At 35.1% G+C, this 18,268-nt stretch overlaps 1 protein-coding gene across 3 annotated transcripts in view; it reads left to right on the plus strand.

The window, feature by feature from the left end:
* Positions 1–18,268, plus strand: part of LOC111049001 (bromodomain adjacent to zinc finger domain protein 1A) — an 80,210-nt gene that overhangs the window by 60,792 nt on the left and 1,150 nt on the right. For 2 of the 3 annotated variants that reach the window (XR_005571135.1, XM_039426507.1), the window contains exons 20-23: positions 2,311–2,468; positions 8,120–8,242; positions 9,523–9,743; positions 13,536–13,699. Coding sequence is in view for 2 of the 3 variants with exons in the window: in XM_039426507.1 (XP_039282441.1) it covers positions 2,311–2,468; positions 8,120–8,242; positions 9,523–9,743; positions 13,536–13,699 (666 nt within the window). In the remaining variant the exon portion in view is untranslated. The remainder of the gene's footprint in view (positions 1–2,310; positions 2,469–8,119; positions 8,243–9,522; positions 9,744–13,535; positions 13,700–18,268) is intronic. The other variant, XM_039426508.1, reaches the window with a different exon arrangement.

The raw sequence follows: 18,268 nt of genomic DNA on the forward strand, positions 1-18,268 counted from the left end.
TAATTTTAGTAATCATTGTTACTCATAATCGTATTTATTCAATACCTGATAGTTTTATTTAGGAAATGAGAATGAATAGAGGTGTTATTTTATGGCTATCTGCACTCCATACAATACGAGGACCTCTATTCCAGAGCTAGATTAATAATTGGTATTAAACGTATGTTGAGGAAAGCACTTGTAATAAGAAAAACTCTTTCTTTCTTAGAAACGAAAAATCCGACCTCTTATTCAATTATAAATAGGTATCTAACCTTGACAAGGGCCACAGTTATGTAAATCTTCAAGAGTATCCAACAGTCTCACATAAAAATACAGAGAGCCTGATTGAAAAATTCCTTTTTGTTGGGAAAAACATCGAATGACTGATGTCTAGGTAAAACCATCGATAAGTGAAAAACATCGAACAGTAAACATCGATGTTTGATGTTGAAACATCGATGTTTCTAAACATCGATGTATCGATACCCATCCCTAATCATGATTGAAATTTAACAGGATTTTGTGCAACGCGGCCTCTAATTTGTAATTTTTCAGTGGTTTATCTATTGTTATTGGTTGTTTATTCTATGTTAGAAGCTGCTGTCAAACAGCTGCTTTTCGTACGAAGCCCTGCGCGTGAATGTCTTTCTCGTTCGAAGACATGTCCATTCGCACCAGCTCGTCACACTCTTCCTGTTGTTAGTGGCCGCATCTACATGTTGGCCCAGCCTGCAATTTGACCAGTGCTTAATGAAGGCCACCTCTGGCCAACCTCCCATCCACACACTGGCGCTGGTCGACATTGGGCCAAAATGTAGATGCGGTATTACCACAGTACACATACAGTATGGAAACTTGGCTAGTACCCTGGCGCAAAAATCCGCCATCTTGTTAGGAAGCGCCGCATTGTAATAGTATTGATGGTAAGCTCGGATCACTTTAATGATCCGGATCAATTGATCTGGTTCACTGCCACGAGCCAATCAGAAGACCAGTATTGGAACTTCCTAAGGTCACGTGACGTGTCTAGTATTTGCGCCATGTAAAAAGCATTGGTTAGATCAAAGACCTTAAAGAGATATAGACCCACAATGCCTATCGAGGGTTAAAAGTCAATAGTAGCGTATCTACAAAAACCCAACTTTTCAGGAGAGCAAAAAACAACTATGAGTTCACACTCCCTCACTATTTCTGAGGTCTGTATTAATTTCAACAACCTGGAATTCACATATCAATGTTGTATGAATCTTGTGCTTCCACCAGTGCATTCATTCCGATGAATTATTGAAAATTCAATTACATAAAATTAAAAATGAAATACCTTGTTCTAGTTACGCTATTGTGACCGTAATCAATTTCCAAAAATGTATCATTTTCTGGAGATAAGCTATTCTGAGAGTGATCAGTTATGGATAGTAACAATTTATTAGATTGTTCCCTGTATTTTATAGATGTTTATTGACATTCAATAACAAAATATGAGTGATATATGATAATATAAAAAGTACAGAAAATCACAGGTGCCTAATAAGTAGGTATGGCATTATTGAAAGACTGGAAAATTAAGTACTGAAATGAAATTATAATGCTCTGAGAATAACAAAATATGAAACAATAACATTAAAACTAAATTCGAAAATTTCAGCCTCTTCAAATAATACTTGAACTCGAGAATGTTACTATCTTCAATGACTATAGATATTTATCACCAAAACTCATCATTTCTCAACGTCATTTTCTTCAAAGTGAGACTGGAAAAGTGAATACTGAAATACACTGAGAATGACTGAAAATCACATAATATTATGCCTTCCCAATGATAGCTCTTACTTGAAATTGGAGGCCGCCATTGGGGTATTTTAGCACGAGATATTATATCTATATATATATTTGTAATACTATAGATCACAAAGGCATTGGTGGCATTGGTATGTAATAATCTTATGGGTTGCCACCTCAATGGCGGATTTCAATTCCAATTACGACACTAGCGCTGCATGTGAGTATGCATCTTTAAGTTCTTTGGGTTAGATAGGCGTTTTATTGACAGTTTCCATTCTGTACCTATTCTGTGGTATTACACTTGAAAGAACAAACACATGTTGAACATGTCTCTTACAGTGTTGACTAGATATTTATATCGGGCCACTCCCGTGTTTCAGATGGTACGTTAAGCCGTCGGTCCCGGCTGCCTAAAAAGCAGTCGTTAGGTCATGTCAGAGGCCCTGAAATTGATCAGTTGCGACCTGAAAACTCTGACACCAGACCTGAGCCAGTCAGGTCTCTCGATATTATTATTATTACAGTGTTGACTTGTTTTTGTTCTAGGACACTGGGCAATTGCAAGGCGTGCAAGAGCGAGGGTTGGCTGGTGACTTGCAGCAGCTGTGAGTGTGGATGGCACTTGGAGTGCATCAATCCGCCCCTCAGGAAGCAACCGCGATCCAAGTGGAACTGTCATGGATGTCGGAGACAATCCAAATCAGGTACTGCTCGCATCTTGATTGGTCGCAAATCACGTTCAATTATAATCAGATTTGCATTTTGTTTTTTTATCTTACAGCTACTTGGTGATGGTGGGGAGTCACATAGCCTCTGTCCTGTAGTGAGATTCACGATAGAAAGTCAATGGAAATTATAGGACTGCATTGTTGCCAATTCTCCTTACGTTTAATAATAAATATATCAAGGCACCGAGCTTCGCTTGTTAGTTATCTATATAATAAGAGAGAGTAGGGTTGTGTTTGTTCGTGTGTTCGTTTGTTCGCATCAAAACATGTCAACTTGTGGATTGCATACCGGAAAAACGGGAATGATTTAGATCTCCAAATTTTGAACATAGATTCTAAAAATATCAATCTCGTGCACCTGGAAGCCCAAATTTCAATTTCCCTTCTAGATTTTTCAGAATTAATGTTCAAATTCATCTATGCTACCGTAGGCTACATGAAGTTCCATAGCCCAAAGTGTGTCTCTTTATGAGGAGGTTATAAGACTACCATTTACGAACGTCTATGTAGCGCAGTGGTAAAACGCTTGCTTACGGAGCGTCGGTTCCTCGGTTCGAATCCCCCGATGCTTCCCATTTTTTTTGTTCTTAATTTTTTCCCTCGAAACGTATTATTATAAATTATTTTTTGAAGGAATTTGTTTTCATTACTATTGAACTTGGATTTTATCAAATAATTATTTTTAATGTAAAATTTTGCCACCAGTACAAATGAATTGGACATAGTCTTCATGCTGTAGGCCTATAATTGAATTTCATAAGAAAAACATGAATAGATCACAATAAAATAAGAAATAATTTATATTCTTCAGTTATAATGTACTATCAGACACGAATTCCCAGTGAAACGAGTATTTTAGGTATTTTGTTTGGAATTGGGAAAACAAAAGGCTGCCTGATTCAAATTGAGGAGGATCCTAATCGAACTAAAATTTATTGATGTATTGGAAAAATCAATATGATTCTGTGAGGTTTCCAAGTATTATGTATTCTTCAGTTTTCTATAATGTAATAAAGGAAAGAACTGGCTTATACACGTAAGGAATAGGGAATTATGTTTGACGCATCATCACGTCTGAAATATACTCAACTGATTAATTTGAAATTTTGCATATAGATTCTTCATTAACCGAGGATGGTTATAGGCCTATTTTCAAATTTCGATTTTTTATTACGTCAAGTTTCCATTTTGCAGTTTTAAAATAGACCCTTGCGAAGCACGGGTTACCTACTAGTTTATTGATAAACAGAACTCAATTCTTTAAAATGATTGGGGCACAGCCCAAAACTGTTTCTTCCCCGAATTTTGTTATACATACTATAAATATTCCAAAAAGTAGGTTATGTTCCATACATTTGAATTCAGGTGAAATTTTCAGTCCAAATATTTTAAAAAATAAAAGTTTAGATCGTTTAGATTGTTTACATTAATTTAATTAATTTAGATTGTTAGTCTACATTAGTTTAATTTAGATTGTTTACAAACCAAATTGAATAACAAAATAACACTCACTAATCACTTAGAACTGTAAAATAATGATTAACTTTGAATATTATGATATACTCTAATTTAGAGTGATAAACCATCTCATGTCAACAAATCAGATTATTTTGATCGAGTCAATTGAAATTTCTAGTTTTCTCGCGAGATCGGTAAGCTAATTCATTACACAGCTGGTCTCCCACACAGGCACACGCATCTTCTGTTATCGACAGACGACGAAATTATCATCTGTTTTTCCAAGGATGAATTATCCTTTTCATATCCTTCAGCGAGTTTTCCAAGGGATGAGACCTAGTGCAATCGAATTTTTATATCTTAAACCTACTATGTTCCAAATCTCGTGAAAATCGTTAGAACCGTTTTCGAGATCCGTTGAACATAAATAACCATATAAATATCCAGATAACCAGATATAAAAATAACCAGATATAAATATATATATATATACAGAAATTGCTCGCTTAATATAATAGGATAATTGAATTTTTTTTCAATCGTATAGCCATTTTGTTGGTGGGGTTGTCTCAGACGGGAAGGCACCACCAATACTTGATATTCACGTTATAAATAAAGTCTGTGGAAAAGATAGGACGGCATGGTTGCCAATTCTCCTTTTGCACCGCTTCTACAGTAGATAGCTGTGATTCAAGTCATCCCGATTTATCTGATGTAATATTTACTGTTGATAATAATATTATCATTTCTATTTCATTCACCAAGAAAATATAAGTTAGCTTTTAATGAGCTGTTAATCAAGCTTCTCATTATTTGATAATACATTTTCATAATTGAGTTCATATATTTATTTATTTCTTACATTGCACAATCTCAATATCAAATTAATGATCGGGAGAGAATCAACGGGATAAACCAAAAACTGTTTCTCTACCTAATTTTGATGAAAATAGTCCAAATGAGGTTATGAAAACACTTATATAAAGATCACAAAAATTTACAGTCCAAATATACTAAAAAAATTGTATCTGGGTTGATCAGAAAGATGGAATTAATGATTATTACACTTGAAAAGGCATTAATAAATTGAAAAACATTAAAAAACTTGATAAATTTGAAGCCAGAAAAATCACAAAAATATTCTGGTAGTTAATTTCATTTCTTCATAGGATGCAAACGGTTCGGTTACAGTGTAGAGCTAGAAGAGGATAGAGCTATCTGCTATGTCTAATAGGTTAAAGGTTGAGTTAGGATAAACAAACCAATATTTATCAGGTGCTGATTTTATAACGGGAATCTCATTTTAGCCTCATTATATAATCGAGCCGTCAATTGGAATCACAATTTATTTTTATTTATTTATTTCATTGACAATCACAAATCATAATTATAATAATAATTGGGAGAAGACAACATGCATAGCCCAAAACTGTCTTCTCCCAAATTTTTACAAATAAAAGTTTCAAAAAATAATGAGGTTAAAATTTCACTTTGCACTTCAAAAAGTCCAATTTCCACTTCAAAACTAATGACTAAACTAAAAATTTTAAATTTTGATATTTAAAAACAAAAATATTACACTCAAATCTCAACAAATTGGGAATTTTTGAGTATTGAAATTTCCAACTATTGTATTGTTTGCTCTAGCTAATAAATAAATAAATTTGAGGCGGTACTGACAATATAAAGTGGAGAAATGGTTTTACGGTTTTCATCTGTTACATCATACTTGTATTCTACTCAAATCACTTCACCTATATGGGCTACTTTATTAAAATTAATAAAAACAATATAAAACATGTAGTAACATTATTATTTAAAACATTTTAACTTGAAAATGGCCAATGTAGGCCGAAACTAGGTAAAGTAAGATATTTACTCATACACGACCTCGGAAACACGAAACGCAAGCTAAATAGTATTAATGAAGGATTAACTCTTCTTGTTTAACACTTCATTTGACCTTTAATACACTGTTCCCAACATGGAACAACATGTTTGGGGATCTAAAACTTGAGTATTACTGTTATCTTCTAAAGGTGCATTTTCGTTTGTGCGTAAATTTCCACAGTCGACGACTGACAAGCATTGTTGACATACTGTCCAAATTTCAAGTGTGCTAAAACAGCTGATAACTTTTCATTATTTGTGTTTATTTATTAAAGAATCAAACATTTCTAATAATATCAATAATATCGGGACACCGAGCTTCGCTCGTCATTTTTAGTATCGGGGCACCGAGGTTCGCTTGTTATTTTTATTTATTGATTAACACAAAGACCTTAAAGATGCATAGACTCACATGCAGCGCTAGTGTCGTACTTGGAATTGAAATCCGCCATTGAGGGGGCAACCCATAAGATTATTACATACCAACGCCACCAATGCCTTTGTGATCTATAGTATTACAAATAAATAATATATAATATCTCTTGCTAAAATACCCCAATGGCGGCCTTCAATTTCAAGTAAGAGCTATCATTGGGAAGGCATAGGCATTGTGGGTCTATATCTCTTTAAGGTCTTTGGATAAACAGAACACAATTCTCTAAAATGATCGTGTTTATATTTCACAGCTGGCTATATTATGTCATCTTATGAATTTCGGGGATGCGATATTTTGATTTTTCACATACTCACTCGCTCACTCACTTTTTTGCTATCCACAGCTGCTTCAGCCAAGGTCGAATTATCCTTTTAATGTTGTTCAGCGAGTTTTCCCAAGGATGAGACCTAGTGCAATCGAATTTTTATATCATAAACCTACTATGTTCCAAATTTCGTGAAAATCTTTAGAGCCGTTTTCGAGATCCGTTGAACATAAATAACCAGATATAAAAATAACCAGATCTTATAAAAATATAAACAGACCTACAGAAATTGCTCGCTTAATATATTAGGATATTGCCATTTAAAAATAAACTCAACCTCTCCCATTAAAACATAATTGAACATAATATTTTTGGTTATTTAGACATACTGAAATCTTCCCAATCTGAGAGATCCTCACCCTCTCGTGGTCGATGACGGCATTTACGCACAAACGAAAACCTCGCTTAAGGCTGGCCGAAAACTTTAGGACATGTATGATAAACATGTGTGTATAAGTATGTTTATCATGCACACATATATTCATCATGCATGTTTTGTCATCAGCGAGAGGCTTCTAAAATGAAATGAACATCAAATAAACCACCGGACATTAACAAATTGTAATGATAGAATAATTCAACCAAATAGAGCAGTAAAGAAAAAATTAACAACAAAAGATCGGAGGTATAAAAACCTAACCTCAAAATTTTGCTCGAAGCCTTTCGTTGTGATGATACAACAATGTATGACGACATGTGTCGTCACAACATTTTCATTATGCATGACCTCTAGTTAGTAGCCAGTCTAGCCAGTGAAAGCGGGTTTAAAGTTGGAGAAATTCAAGGGTAACCGTCCATTGGAACCGTATTCAACCGATCCGTTCGGCCGTTGGACCGGACGAATCTGCCGGCCGTTAATTCGGCCGAATATGGTCGTCTATTGGAACCGTTTACGTCAGTCTAGTAGCCAATTATTGAATTAACTACTATCATAGCCACCAAAATTTTTCATAAACAATGGATATATTGAGATTTTGAAAATTGAATAAACAAATATCCACTAAATTAGTGATCCATTACTAAGCAATCTTTGTTAACAGATTCCTCTGAACATCACGACGATGATATCTTTTGTCTCGCATATCCCACAATGGAACATGCTCTTGAACCAAACTTATCAACTTTTCATTGTCCATAGTTACAACTTTATAAAACGGAACAACTTCAAAAAACAAACAAGACTGTGAAACAATTTTAGGTTAGGAATACTTTGTTGTCTCAGCTCGACTAGTTAGGTCGGCCGGATAGAGCCGGAAAATTCCATTCAATTTGGATTGAAAACCGGCCGGAGACGGCTGTTGCAATGGACGAGCATCTATTCCTTTCTTTGTTGGGGGATCGTTCGGACGAGTTCGGTAGTTTTCGGCCGATACTAGTTCGGACGAAAACGGTTCTAGTGGACGGCCCACCTAATTCGTTTGTAATGATAACTGGGTAGTTTGAGTGTTGAGTGTGGTAGTAATGTTAACAGTATTGCGTTGTAGCAGTAGTAGTAAGGTTGTGGGTTTGTGTTGTCAGATGAGCACCTGAGTGGTGGAGGGGAGGTGGAGCGCAGCAGCCGGCGGCGATGCGCCAAGGCGGCCTCTGCCAAAATATCCAACTTCGCCAAACAGCTGCGCGCGCATGCTTGGGACGAGTCTGGTTGGTATCAAACAATGAAATCTCTCATCTATTTCAATACAGCTACTTGACATTAGTTTGGCACTACTTGATCATGGGGTCCGAAGTCCACATTCATTTCATTCATTCTCTCTTTCATTCATTCATTCATTAATCACAAATGTAATGAATTTCTAGTCTACGCACAGGCACAGTGCCCATGTAGGCACATTCCGCAACCTATAATATGGAAACCTAATTCAAGTACTTAATTATTTGTATTTTATATTCATAATTTTTGTACTTGCTGTATTGTGGAATCAAGAATATTCTTACAGATGTAAATTACTGAGTTATTGCAATTATTCACCCCGAAGATTTCTGCTACTGCAAATATTGACAACAGGGTAAACAGCTTGATGGATGGCTATCCAGAGATTGTCAGTTTGGTGTAAGGGTAAGCATTCCTGACCGGCAATTAGGAGGTACTGGGTTCGATTCCCGGGCTGACAAATAATTTTCGAATAGTAGCGCTCATCGATTTTTCATCTAGCTGTTTACCCTGTTGTCAATATTTGCAATAGCAGAAGTCTTCGGGGTGATTACAGCATTTAATTTGGATTTTCGTTTGATGATAATAATAAGAATATTCTTGATTGATTGGAAGCGTTTGTGCGGTATTGTCATTCATTCCCAACCTGGGGCTTTAAATACTCGTAAAGATTTGCATTTGAAAATAAATGAATAAGTAATAATGACAGTGGAGAAAATAGGAGAACAGCGTTGCTGAATCTCTGCCTTGTCATTGCCTTCTATAAAAGATAGCAGATACCGGTATATATGATGTAATTTTAACTGTTCATTCTTGTTTAAAATAATAAATTATATTTTATCCATCAAGAAAATATATTTTTCAATGATTAAACAAATAAATTATTATTAAACGAAAATCCAAATTAAATGCTGTATTTCCATCTGTAAACAAATAAATGATGAACAACATAAAATTGAACATAAAATAAGCAAGCAATAACAGTAAATAAGTCACTAGAATTAAAAATTATAATGATGATACAAAAATAACGTCAAATATTGCAGTGAATAATAATGAAAAAATTGAAGGTATAAAAACCTGAGCTCATCAATTTTTTTCGAAGCTTTTCACTGTGATGACAACAAAGTATGATAACATGTGTTTACACACATGTTCATCATGCATGTCCTGTCGTTAGTGGCCAGCCCAAGATTTGACCAACACTTAATAAAATTGGATAGTTTCGATTTTCAATTTAATAATTTATCTATATTTGTTTGCGTTGTAGGATCGGGAGCAGTGAACGGCGATGACGCTGAGAGAGAGGAGGGATCGCGGCGTCGGTCGCGGCGGTCTGTGGAGGCGGCTGGCTCGGGGGCGGACATGAATGGCTGCTCTGTGCTGCGCAGTGATCTGCCCCTCGACAACGCCGCCCTCCAGGAGATGCTGGATGCGCTCATGCATCACAAGGACGCGTGGCCCTTCCTCAGGCCCGTCACCAAAGCTGAAGTACGCTATCTCCAATTATTCAATATAATTGGTTATAATATTTTGTATTTCAATTAGGGTAAAACAGTGCAACAGCCAAGCATAGAGAAAATTAGGTTTTATTACTAGAAAATATTTCATACTAGTAGGTTACCCCTGCTCCGCAAGGGTCTATTTTAAAACTTGACAAACTGAAAACTTGACCGAGTGAAATCTTTAAGAGTTTGAAATAGGCCTAGAACCATCCTCGGTTAATTAAGAATCTATATGCAAAATTTCAAGTTAATATTAGTCCAGTAGTTTAGACGTGATGATGCGTCAAACATAATTTTCCTATCACGTACGTGTATGAGCCAGTTCTTTCCTTTATTATAGTATAGATAAGTTTTTCAACTTGGTGCTAACCTTATAAAGTGACAGAACTCAAATCTTGTTTAGAAACCTTCCTCAACTTAATGCCAACCTGGAGAAATTGGACTGGTTATTAGTTGCCAATTTTAACCATCTGTTTCGAAGAGGTAGTCTCTCTAGATTATAGCTCTATATTTATATAATATGGTATTTATTCATGTCCAGTGAATTAAATTTGAACATTAATTCTGAAAAATCTAGAAGAAAGAGTGAAATTTGGGCTTCGAGGTGTACGAGAATTGATATCTTTAGAATCTATGTGCAAAGTTTGGATATCTTAATCATTCCGGTTTTTCCGGTATGCAATCCACAAGTTGACATGTTTTGATGTGAACAAACACAACCCTATTTTTTCTTATTATATAGATGGTATAGCGGTTTCGTTTAAAAGAAAGCAGTAATATCGTCACTTGAGAATGAAATAACGGTTTCGTTCAAAAGGAAGTAGTAAGGCTAGCTAAACACACATATATTTTTGGACGTACGTTTTTTGCCGTCCTTATGAATTCCATTAGATTAAATAGATGATGTCAAACAGATGATATTTGTCAAGTTCCGTTTAATCTTATAGTAATTATGAGGACGGTAAAAGAATCGTACGTCCAAAAATCGATGTGTATGTAACTGGTTCAATATCGTCACTTGAGAATGAAAAATCGAGTAGATTCGCTTGATGTGCGAATAGGTCTGAGGCAATACCAATATGGTACCGATATGGTGCATTTCAGATCGATACCAAAGATTGATAGTCTTTTTTCGTGAAGATATGTGATGCAGTTAGTCTCTCATACTGTGCCGTTCTTAAACTTTCACCCGGTCAATACAGTAATAATCAACAATAGTCGACAGTAATCGGCTTGGAATAGTAGTGAAAACTGGAACACAAACTACCTATACCAGATGATCCTTTTTGGATTTTCTATCTCACCATAGTACCGTAGAGAAAATATAGCATAAGAAGATATGACATGGTTTGTTGAATTCATTCAAAGTTTGGAAGTTTTGTATCAAATTATGGCGTTGCGTATCAAGTTGAGATTTTAATGTATCATATTGTGTTGACACTGTATAATTTGTGGTGATACGGTATCATTTTGTGGCGATACTGTATCATTTTGTGGTGATACTGTATCATTTATGGTGATAGCATAAGAAGATATCCCTTGCTGTAGATCTTTTATGTTTCAAATATAAAGCTGAATTTGTGTTGACTCGAGCTGGTTTCTGTGGATTATTGTCAATTATTACTGTGTTGGCCGGGAGATAGTGTATGAACGGCACAGTACGAGAAACTACCAGCGTCACGTCACATAGCTTCACGAGAACGAAATACTAGGACTATTTGCTTTAAAAAGCAGTGGAATTTGGAACATAAACTCTCTATACAATCTTCGAACTGGATTCGCAGTGAACAGTGAAAATATGATTCCCTCAAGTTCCAATTGAACTATTCCCACTCAGCCCGGCCGAATGAGTATGAATAATATAATTAGAACCTATGGGAATTATATTTTCACTGTCACTGATGTGTGTGAATCCAGCCTTATACTAAATTTTCTCTTAAGGCGAAAGTAGCTTCAGGCTTGAGAGTGTTCAATGTTATGTAACTGTATGTATAAAGGTGGAGCACATACTGGAGCGATATATTTTCAGTCACTATGACTCGTTTGAATACGAGGTTTTATTTCATTTAACTCTCTCAAGCTTGCCGATCCATAATGTTTTCGCGTATCACCCCCTTGTCACTCGTTATTTGTATTGTGAATATCGGTTTTCCAAATAAATATAGGTAATTGTAATACAATTACAAATCATTTAGCAAAACTGGTAAAGAGCAACAGGATAAACCCAAAACTGTTCTTCTCCCAAATATTATAAACAGTAACATTTCCAAAAGATGGGTTAAATTTTACTTTCACTCATGAATTGAAGTACAATTTTCTGTCTGAAAACAAAGAAACTAAAAATTTTGAATTTAGAAAGATGAAACACTCAATTAGGATTCAACATTAAGCTTAATAATATTTCAATACCGAAAATTATGGTGATGCTTATAATATTCTGTAAATTGAAAGAGGATTTTACTTCACAAAAATTGTATTAACCAACGTTGCGTACCGACCCGACCCGATCGGTAGATCGATTTTCTTGCTATTCATCCTGGTTAAATGGTACACGGAATTGGAAAATATATCACTATCATTAAAAATAGAAAATCAACTTGAGAGGCTAAGGCTCGCCGCAAAGTAGACCCATGCTAATCCACGAAAAGCAACCCACGCCGTGGGATGTTTTGTAAACCATTGCTAAGCTTTCCCAGACATCTGTGTAATACATGCAATGAATAATCCACTTGTCAGCTGATTGATTATGAATAATTCTATAGCAATGGTTTACAAAACATCCCATGGGTGGCTTTTCGTGGATTATCTTGGGTCTACTTTGCGGCGAGCCTTAGCCTCTCAAGTTGATTTTCTATTTTTAATGATAGTGATATATTTTCCAATTCCGTGTACCATTTAACCAGGATGAATAGCAAGAAAATCGGGTCGGGTCGGTACCTAAAGGATAGGCCAGATAGAATAGAGTTTTACTTCTGATTATGTGTTTAACTTACTTCTTCTACTTTGAAAATAAATTCAAAATCAAATCAAGTTTTATTCAATGATATCACTTACATGACAAATTCATGACACAAATGATATTACAGATCATTGAATACAATACTGTTTGCTTAAGAAAAAACCTGTATGCAAACAGGAGTGAAATACATTTAGAACTCAACTAAAAATGCTTATCTATAAACTCAAATGAGATATAGATGATATTATAGATTCATCCCACACACGCACACTCACACCAACACACACACACACCCACACACCATGGAGAAATCATAATTATTAATAAAATACTGAAAGAATTGAAACAAGTGACTGTCAAGGTGATTCATCTAAGAATAATAAAAAGCTCATTAATCTCAACCGGAGAATGATCCATCAACCATAGGTGTAATAATTTTGATTTGTAAGATTTAAGATTATTTTAATTTTTGATCTCAACTAGCAGACTATTGAAAGATTCAGGACCCAAAAAATGAAGCTCTTTTGAAAGAGACTGCAATATGATCTGGGTGGAATTATAAACCCTCTAGTATTACCTCTTGTATTATAAGCAACATCCGCACCTCGATTGCCACTTAGCCTAAAGAACTTTGAATACATATAAATGGCCCAGAGGCAATATAGATGATTCTCTGAATTTATTTTAAATTCTGTTTTAAAATAATCTCTATCAAATTGGAAGCAGCAAAGTATATAGTGTAGATGAAGCAATATGAATGTTTCAGAAATAGATTCTATTTTAAAACTTGATTTTAATTTTTATCGATGCATGTTCCAGGTACCTGATTATCGCAACATTATCAAAAAGCCAATGGATTTCGGAACAATAAAACACAAGCTGAACATGTTGGAGTACAGTAAAAACAGTCAGGTGATAGCCGACGCTTTACTAGTTTTCGATAACTGCTACACCTACAACCAGCCCGATTCCGAAGTTTACAAGTGAGTCATTTCCTTCTATTGATTATCTAACTAGCATTCAATTCACAAAATACAGTCGAACCTCTGTATAACGAAGTCGATTATCCCGACAAAAAATCGCTGTAGAGAGGTATTCGTTATTGAGAGGTTGTTCTGTCAAGAAAAATGCCACGATCTGATGGATCGTGTAATATCGTATCACGGTGGTAAATAAATGAATATGGGACATACATTTATTTCCAGAAAGCTTGATTTATACTATTAGTTGAGTTTAATCAAAGTAACTCAGTAGCAAAATTTTTCAATTTCATTCACCAAAGTTATTTTACTAATTTTTACACTACTATTAGATTGAACACAAAATACGGTAATTTTGTCAATAACTTCACTATAAATACTATAATAACTCAACTCTCCTATTCATAATGTTTTATTTGAGAAAGTGAGTAATTTTCGGTTGAATTCTGCATTTGAATAAAACATCATGATCAATAAACGACTCACATCTATTCAAACAGTCGAACATGTTGTCTGGTACACTATTTTTCAGTTTTAATCCTTGCCTGATAATTTTGAAAGCTTCTAGAATATCTTGATCTGACGGATTCTTCTCCAAAGGTTCGTCACAGCCATCATCATCATAGTCAGTTCAAAGAATTGAAATGTGTGACAAAAGCAAGCATGGGAAAGTCCAGTCTTTCACCTGCCTGGTCTACAAATGACAAGTTCTTGTAATTCAATTTACATGTGTTTCAACCCCTATTGACTATCTACCACCCTATCTTCTTCCTACCTGAATTGCCATTATTCTTAGTCTATTGACCTTTCTGCTTAAACTAAACAATTCCTTGAAAATGGCCGTCTGCTTCCAATACACACTACATTTTGTATGTTGGAGTCTAGAGAAAACGTTGTTGTTGAGAGGTCCGAAATTCGTTAAATAGAAGTAAATAAGCAGCCAGAACTCTAAAATGTCATGGGACCAGGTGAAAATTCGTTGTGTAGAGGATTTCGTTAAGTGGAGGTTCGTTATAGAGAGGTTCGACTGTAATTAAAATTCAATGAGCTCTTTCTAGTTGGAAAAATATTGCAAGTAAATTTTCTGTTCCAGTTAGATATTCAAATTCCATGAAACTAGCAAATTGAGTTTGATCTAAAGTAAAGTGGACAGTAGCATAGACTGGACTCATCTAAAATATTCACAGTTTCTCCAATTGTTCAATAAATTGAAAAGAGTTTAGTTGTGTTTTGATTAATGCTTGATATTTTTACTTTCCTTGCCTTATTACCATAGGTAAGGAAAGTATTGCTTTCCGAGAAAAATTAAGGTACCCCAATTTCTAAATTTCTATCCGTTTCAAGGTCCCCTGAGTCCAAAAAAGTGGTTTTTGGGTATTGGTCTGAATGTGTGTGTGTGTGTGTGTGTGTGTGTGTGTGTGTGTGTGTGTGTGTGTGTGTGTGTGTGTGTATGAGTGTATGTGCGTCTGTGTACAGGATATCTCATCTCCCAATTAACGGAATGACTTGAAATTTGGAATTTAAGGTCGTTACAATATAAGGATCCGACACGAACAATTTCGATCAAATGTAATTCAAGATGGCGGCTAAAATGGAGAAAATGTTGTCAAAAACAGGGTTTTTCGCGATTTTCTCAAAAACGGCTCCAACGATTCTGATTAAATTCATACCTAAAATAGTCATTGATAAGCTCTATCAACTGCCACAAGTCCCATATCTGTAAAAATTTCACGAGCGCCGCCCCATCTATGCAAAGTTTGATTTTAGATTCCCATTTATCAGGCTTCAGATACAATTTAAACAAAAAATTTCGAGTGGAGAAGATTGAGCATGAAAATCTCTACAAGAGATTTTCACCTAAAATTGAAAATAAGCTCGAAATTCGAGAAAATGTGATTATCCAAGAATAATTGCAAACTGTTGATTCTATTAAATGATTCACTATGAAGAGATAGCAGACCTCGTATGTCTCCAGCGTTATTGTCCTGTCACCAGCTGGCTCAGATCTTTGTTTATAAGTTGACTTGAGATTTTAAAAGCCAAAGATTTTAAAAGATTTTAAAATCTTTAAAATCTAAAGATTTTAGAGATTTTAAAATCGTGAACACTAGCGTCAGGTGATCAATTTTTATAACGGCAAGGAAAGTTGTGTGAGTGCGTTACACCAGATTTTTGTGGATGATAAATAGAACCAACAAGAATTTGCCAACGCAACAATTTTTGTAGCTGCTCTGTTGACTACTGACTGAGAAAAATTGGGTCGATTGCCAACGTATGGTTTCTTTTATATTCAAAATTATCTATCAATATTGGTAATAAATTCATCAAATTACTAAACGTATACTTCATATTGTAGGAGTTTGGCTTTTAAAATCGGTAAACAATTTGAAGGAATTCTGATTTGTCTTGATGTCTATAGTAAGGTCCACTTTATGGCAGTGAAGAAAGATAGCAGAACAAGGTTGCCGAACCTCTGTCTTGTCAATGCCTTCTATAGTGAGGTCCACATTATAATGGCAGTGTACGATTGACAATACTGTTGCTGTCCTTTTCTATCATACAACAAAACACAATAGCACTACCTCTCTCTCGCTTTGCAATGTTGTCTATTTGCCAGAATATTTTATTTCTACTTTTGACAGTGACTGTACAAAACTGAACAAACGATTCTCAGCCGCCATTTTTTTCCTCATTCTATCAAAATACTTGAGTACACAAGTCGTATAATTAATTTAAAATGTATTTTAGAAACAATGAAATAATTTTTAAACATTACCGTATGAGAAACACAAATTAAAATACCTGAAATGACATTTTCAAAGTTGATAACTAACCATCCTAGACTTCATCCATGCTGCAGTTAGCCTACACGTATAGGTTAGACCTACTCGTACCGGTATAAATAATATTAAAAAGTTATTTCAGAATTAATCCATTGAAATTATTACGTTTCTATAGTGAGGTCATCACAAATAGTTAGGTTAGGTTGGGTTAGGTTAGGTTGGTGGTTGGTTAAGTTAGGTTAGTGGTGGTTTTGTGGTTCACAAATAGTTAATATTATTGATAGGTTCCCTTGCTTTCAAATAGAAACAAATCAATGGAGGTGAGTGCTTGCTTTTTAATATAGTGACATCCACGTTATAATGGCAGTGTTTGATTAGCAATGGTATTGCTATCCTTGTCTATCATTCAACAAAGCGGATAGCGCTATCTCTTTCTCGTTTTGCTCTGTTGACAGATCGTCTTTTAACAATGTAGAATTAATTATTCATTAACAAAATATTTCATCTCAATCATTAAAATTCATTATGAAATCATTGAAAAATATAATTACTTGCTTAATAAAATAATATCGGGGCACCGAGCTTCGCTCGTTATGTTTATTTATTGATATTGTGTTTATATTTTACAGCTGGCTATATGTCATCTTATGAATTTCTGGGATGCGATATTTCGATTTTTCACATACTCACTCGCTCACATTTTCTCACTATCCACCGCTGTTTCAGCCAAGGATGAATTATCCTTTTAATGTCGTTCAGCGAGTTTTCCCAAGGATGAGACCTAGTGCAATAGAATTTTTATATCATAAAACTACTGTTCCAAATTTCGTGAAAATCGTTAGAGCCGTTTTCAAGATCCATTGAACATGAATAACCAGATATAAAAATATATACAAATATACGGAAATTGCTCGCTAAATATAACAGGAAAATTGATTATTTTAAACGAGAATGAACAGTTAATATTACATCAATAAACTTGTATAAGCTACCGTCTATAGAAGGCATTGACAAGACAGAGGATCGGCAACGTTGCTCTGCTATCTTTCTCCACTGTCATTATAACGTGGATTTCACTTTATTAAGAAGCAGGTGAACTCACTTACATTGATTTGTTTCTATTTTTGAAAGCAAGGAAACCTATCAATAATATAGTTTACTAGCCGTCAGGCTCGCTTCGCTCGCCATATCCGTCTAGCCAGGGGGCTCCGCCCCCTGGACCCCCGGATGGATCGTTCAAGAATGAGATCATTTTTCATTTGAGCATTTTTATCATATGTTAGGACGATCCAGTCGGGGGTCCAGACTAAACGTCTGGCTAAACGGATATGGCGAGCGAAGCGAGCCTGACGGCTAGTAATATAATATTCCCAGGAATAGCTGTGATTGAAGTAGCAGTGCCCAATCAATTTTTCCGCGATAAATGCATTTCAATCTTCAACTTGGTGCCAACCTAGCAAAGTCAACTCAACTCAATGCCAACCTGACAAATTTATTAACTTAGTTACCAGTTAACAACTACTGTTTCGAAGAGGTACTCTCTCTAGATTATAGTTCTATATTAACATATGGTATGGACATTTTTCAATTATAATTAAGAGGATAAGAAGAATATACATGCTAAAAGACGAACTTTAAACCCTTAAAAACCACCCTTAGAGTTGAAATATTGCCAAAAGATTTCTTAGTGCGCCTCTAAAGGGCCAACTGAACATACCTACCAAATTTGAACGTTTCTGGTCCGGTAGATTTTTAGTTCTGCGAGTGAGTGAGTGAGTCAGTCAGTCAG

Source organism: Nilaparvata lugens, chromosome 4 (genome assembly GCF_014356525.2).
Source record: "Nilaparvata lugens isolate BPH chromosome 4, ASM1435652v1, whole genome shotgun sequence".
Classification (NCBI taxonomy): domain Eukaryota; kingdom Metazoa; phylum Arthropoda; class Insecta; order Hemiptera; family Delphacidae; genus Nilaparvata; species Nilaparvata lugens.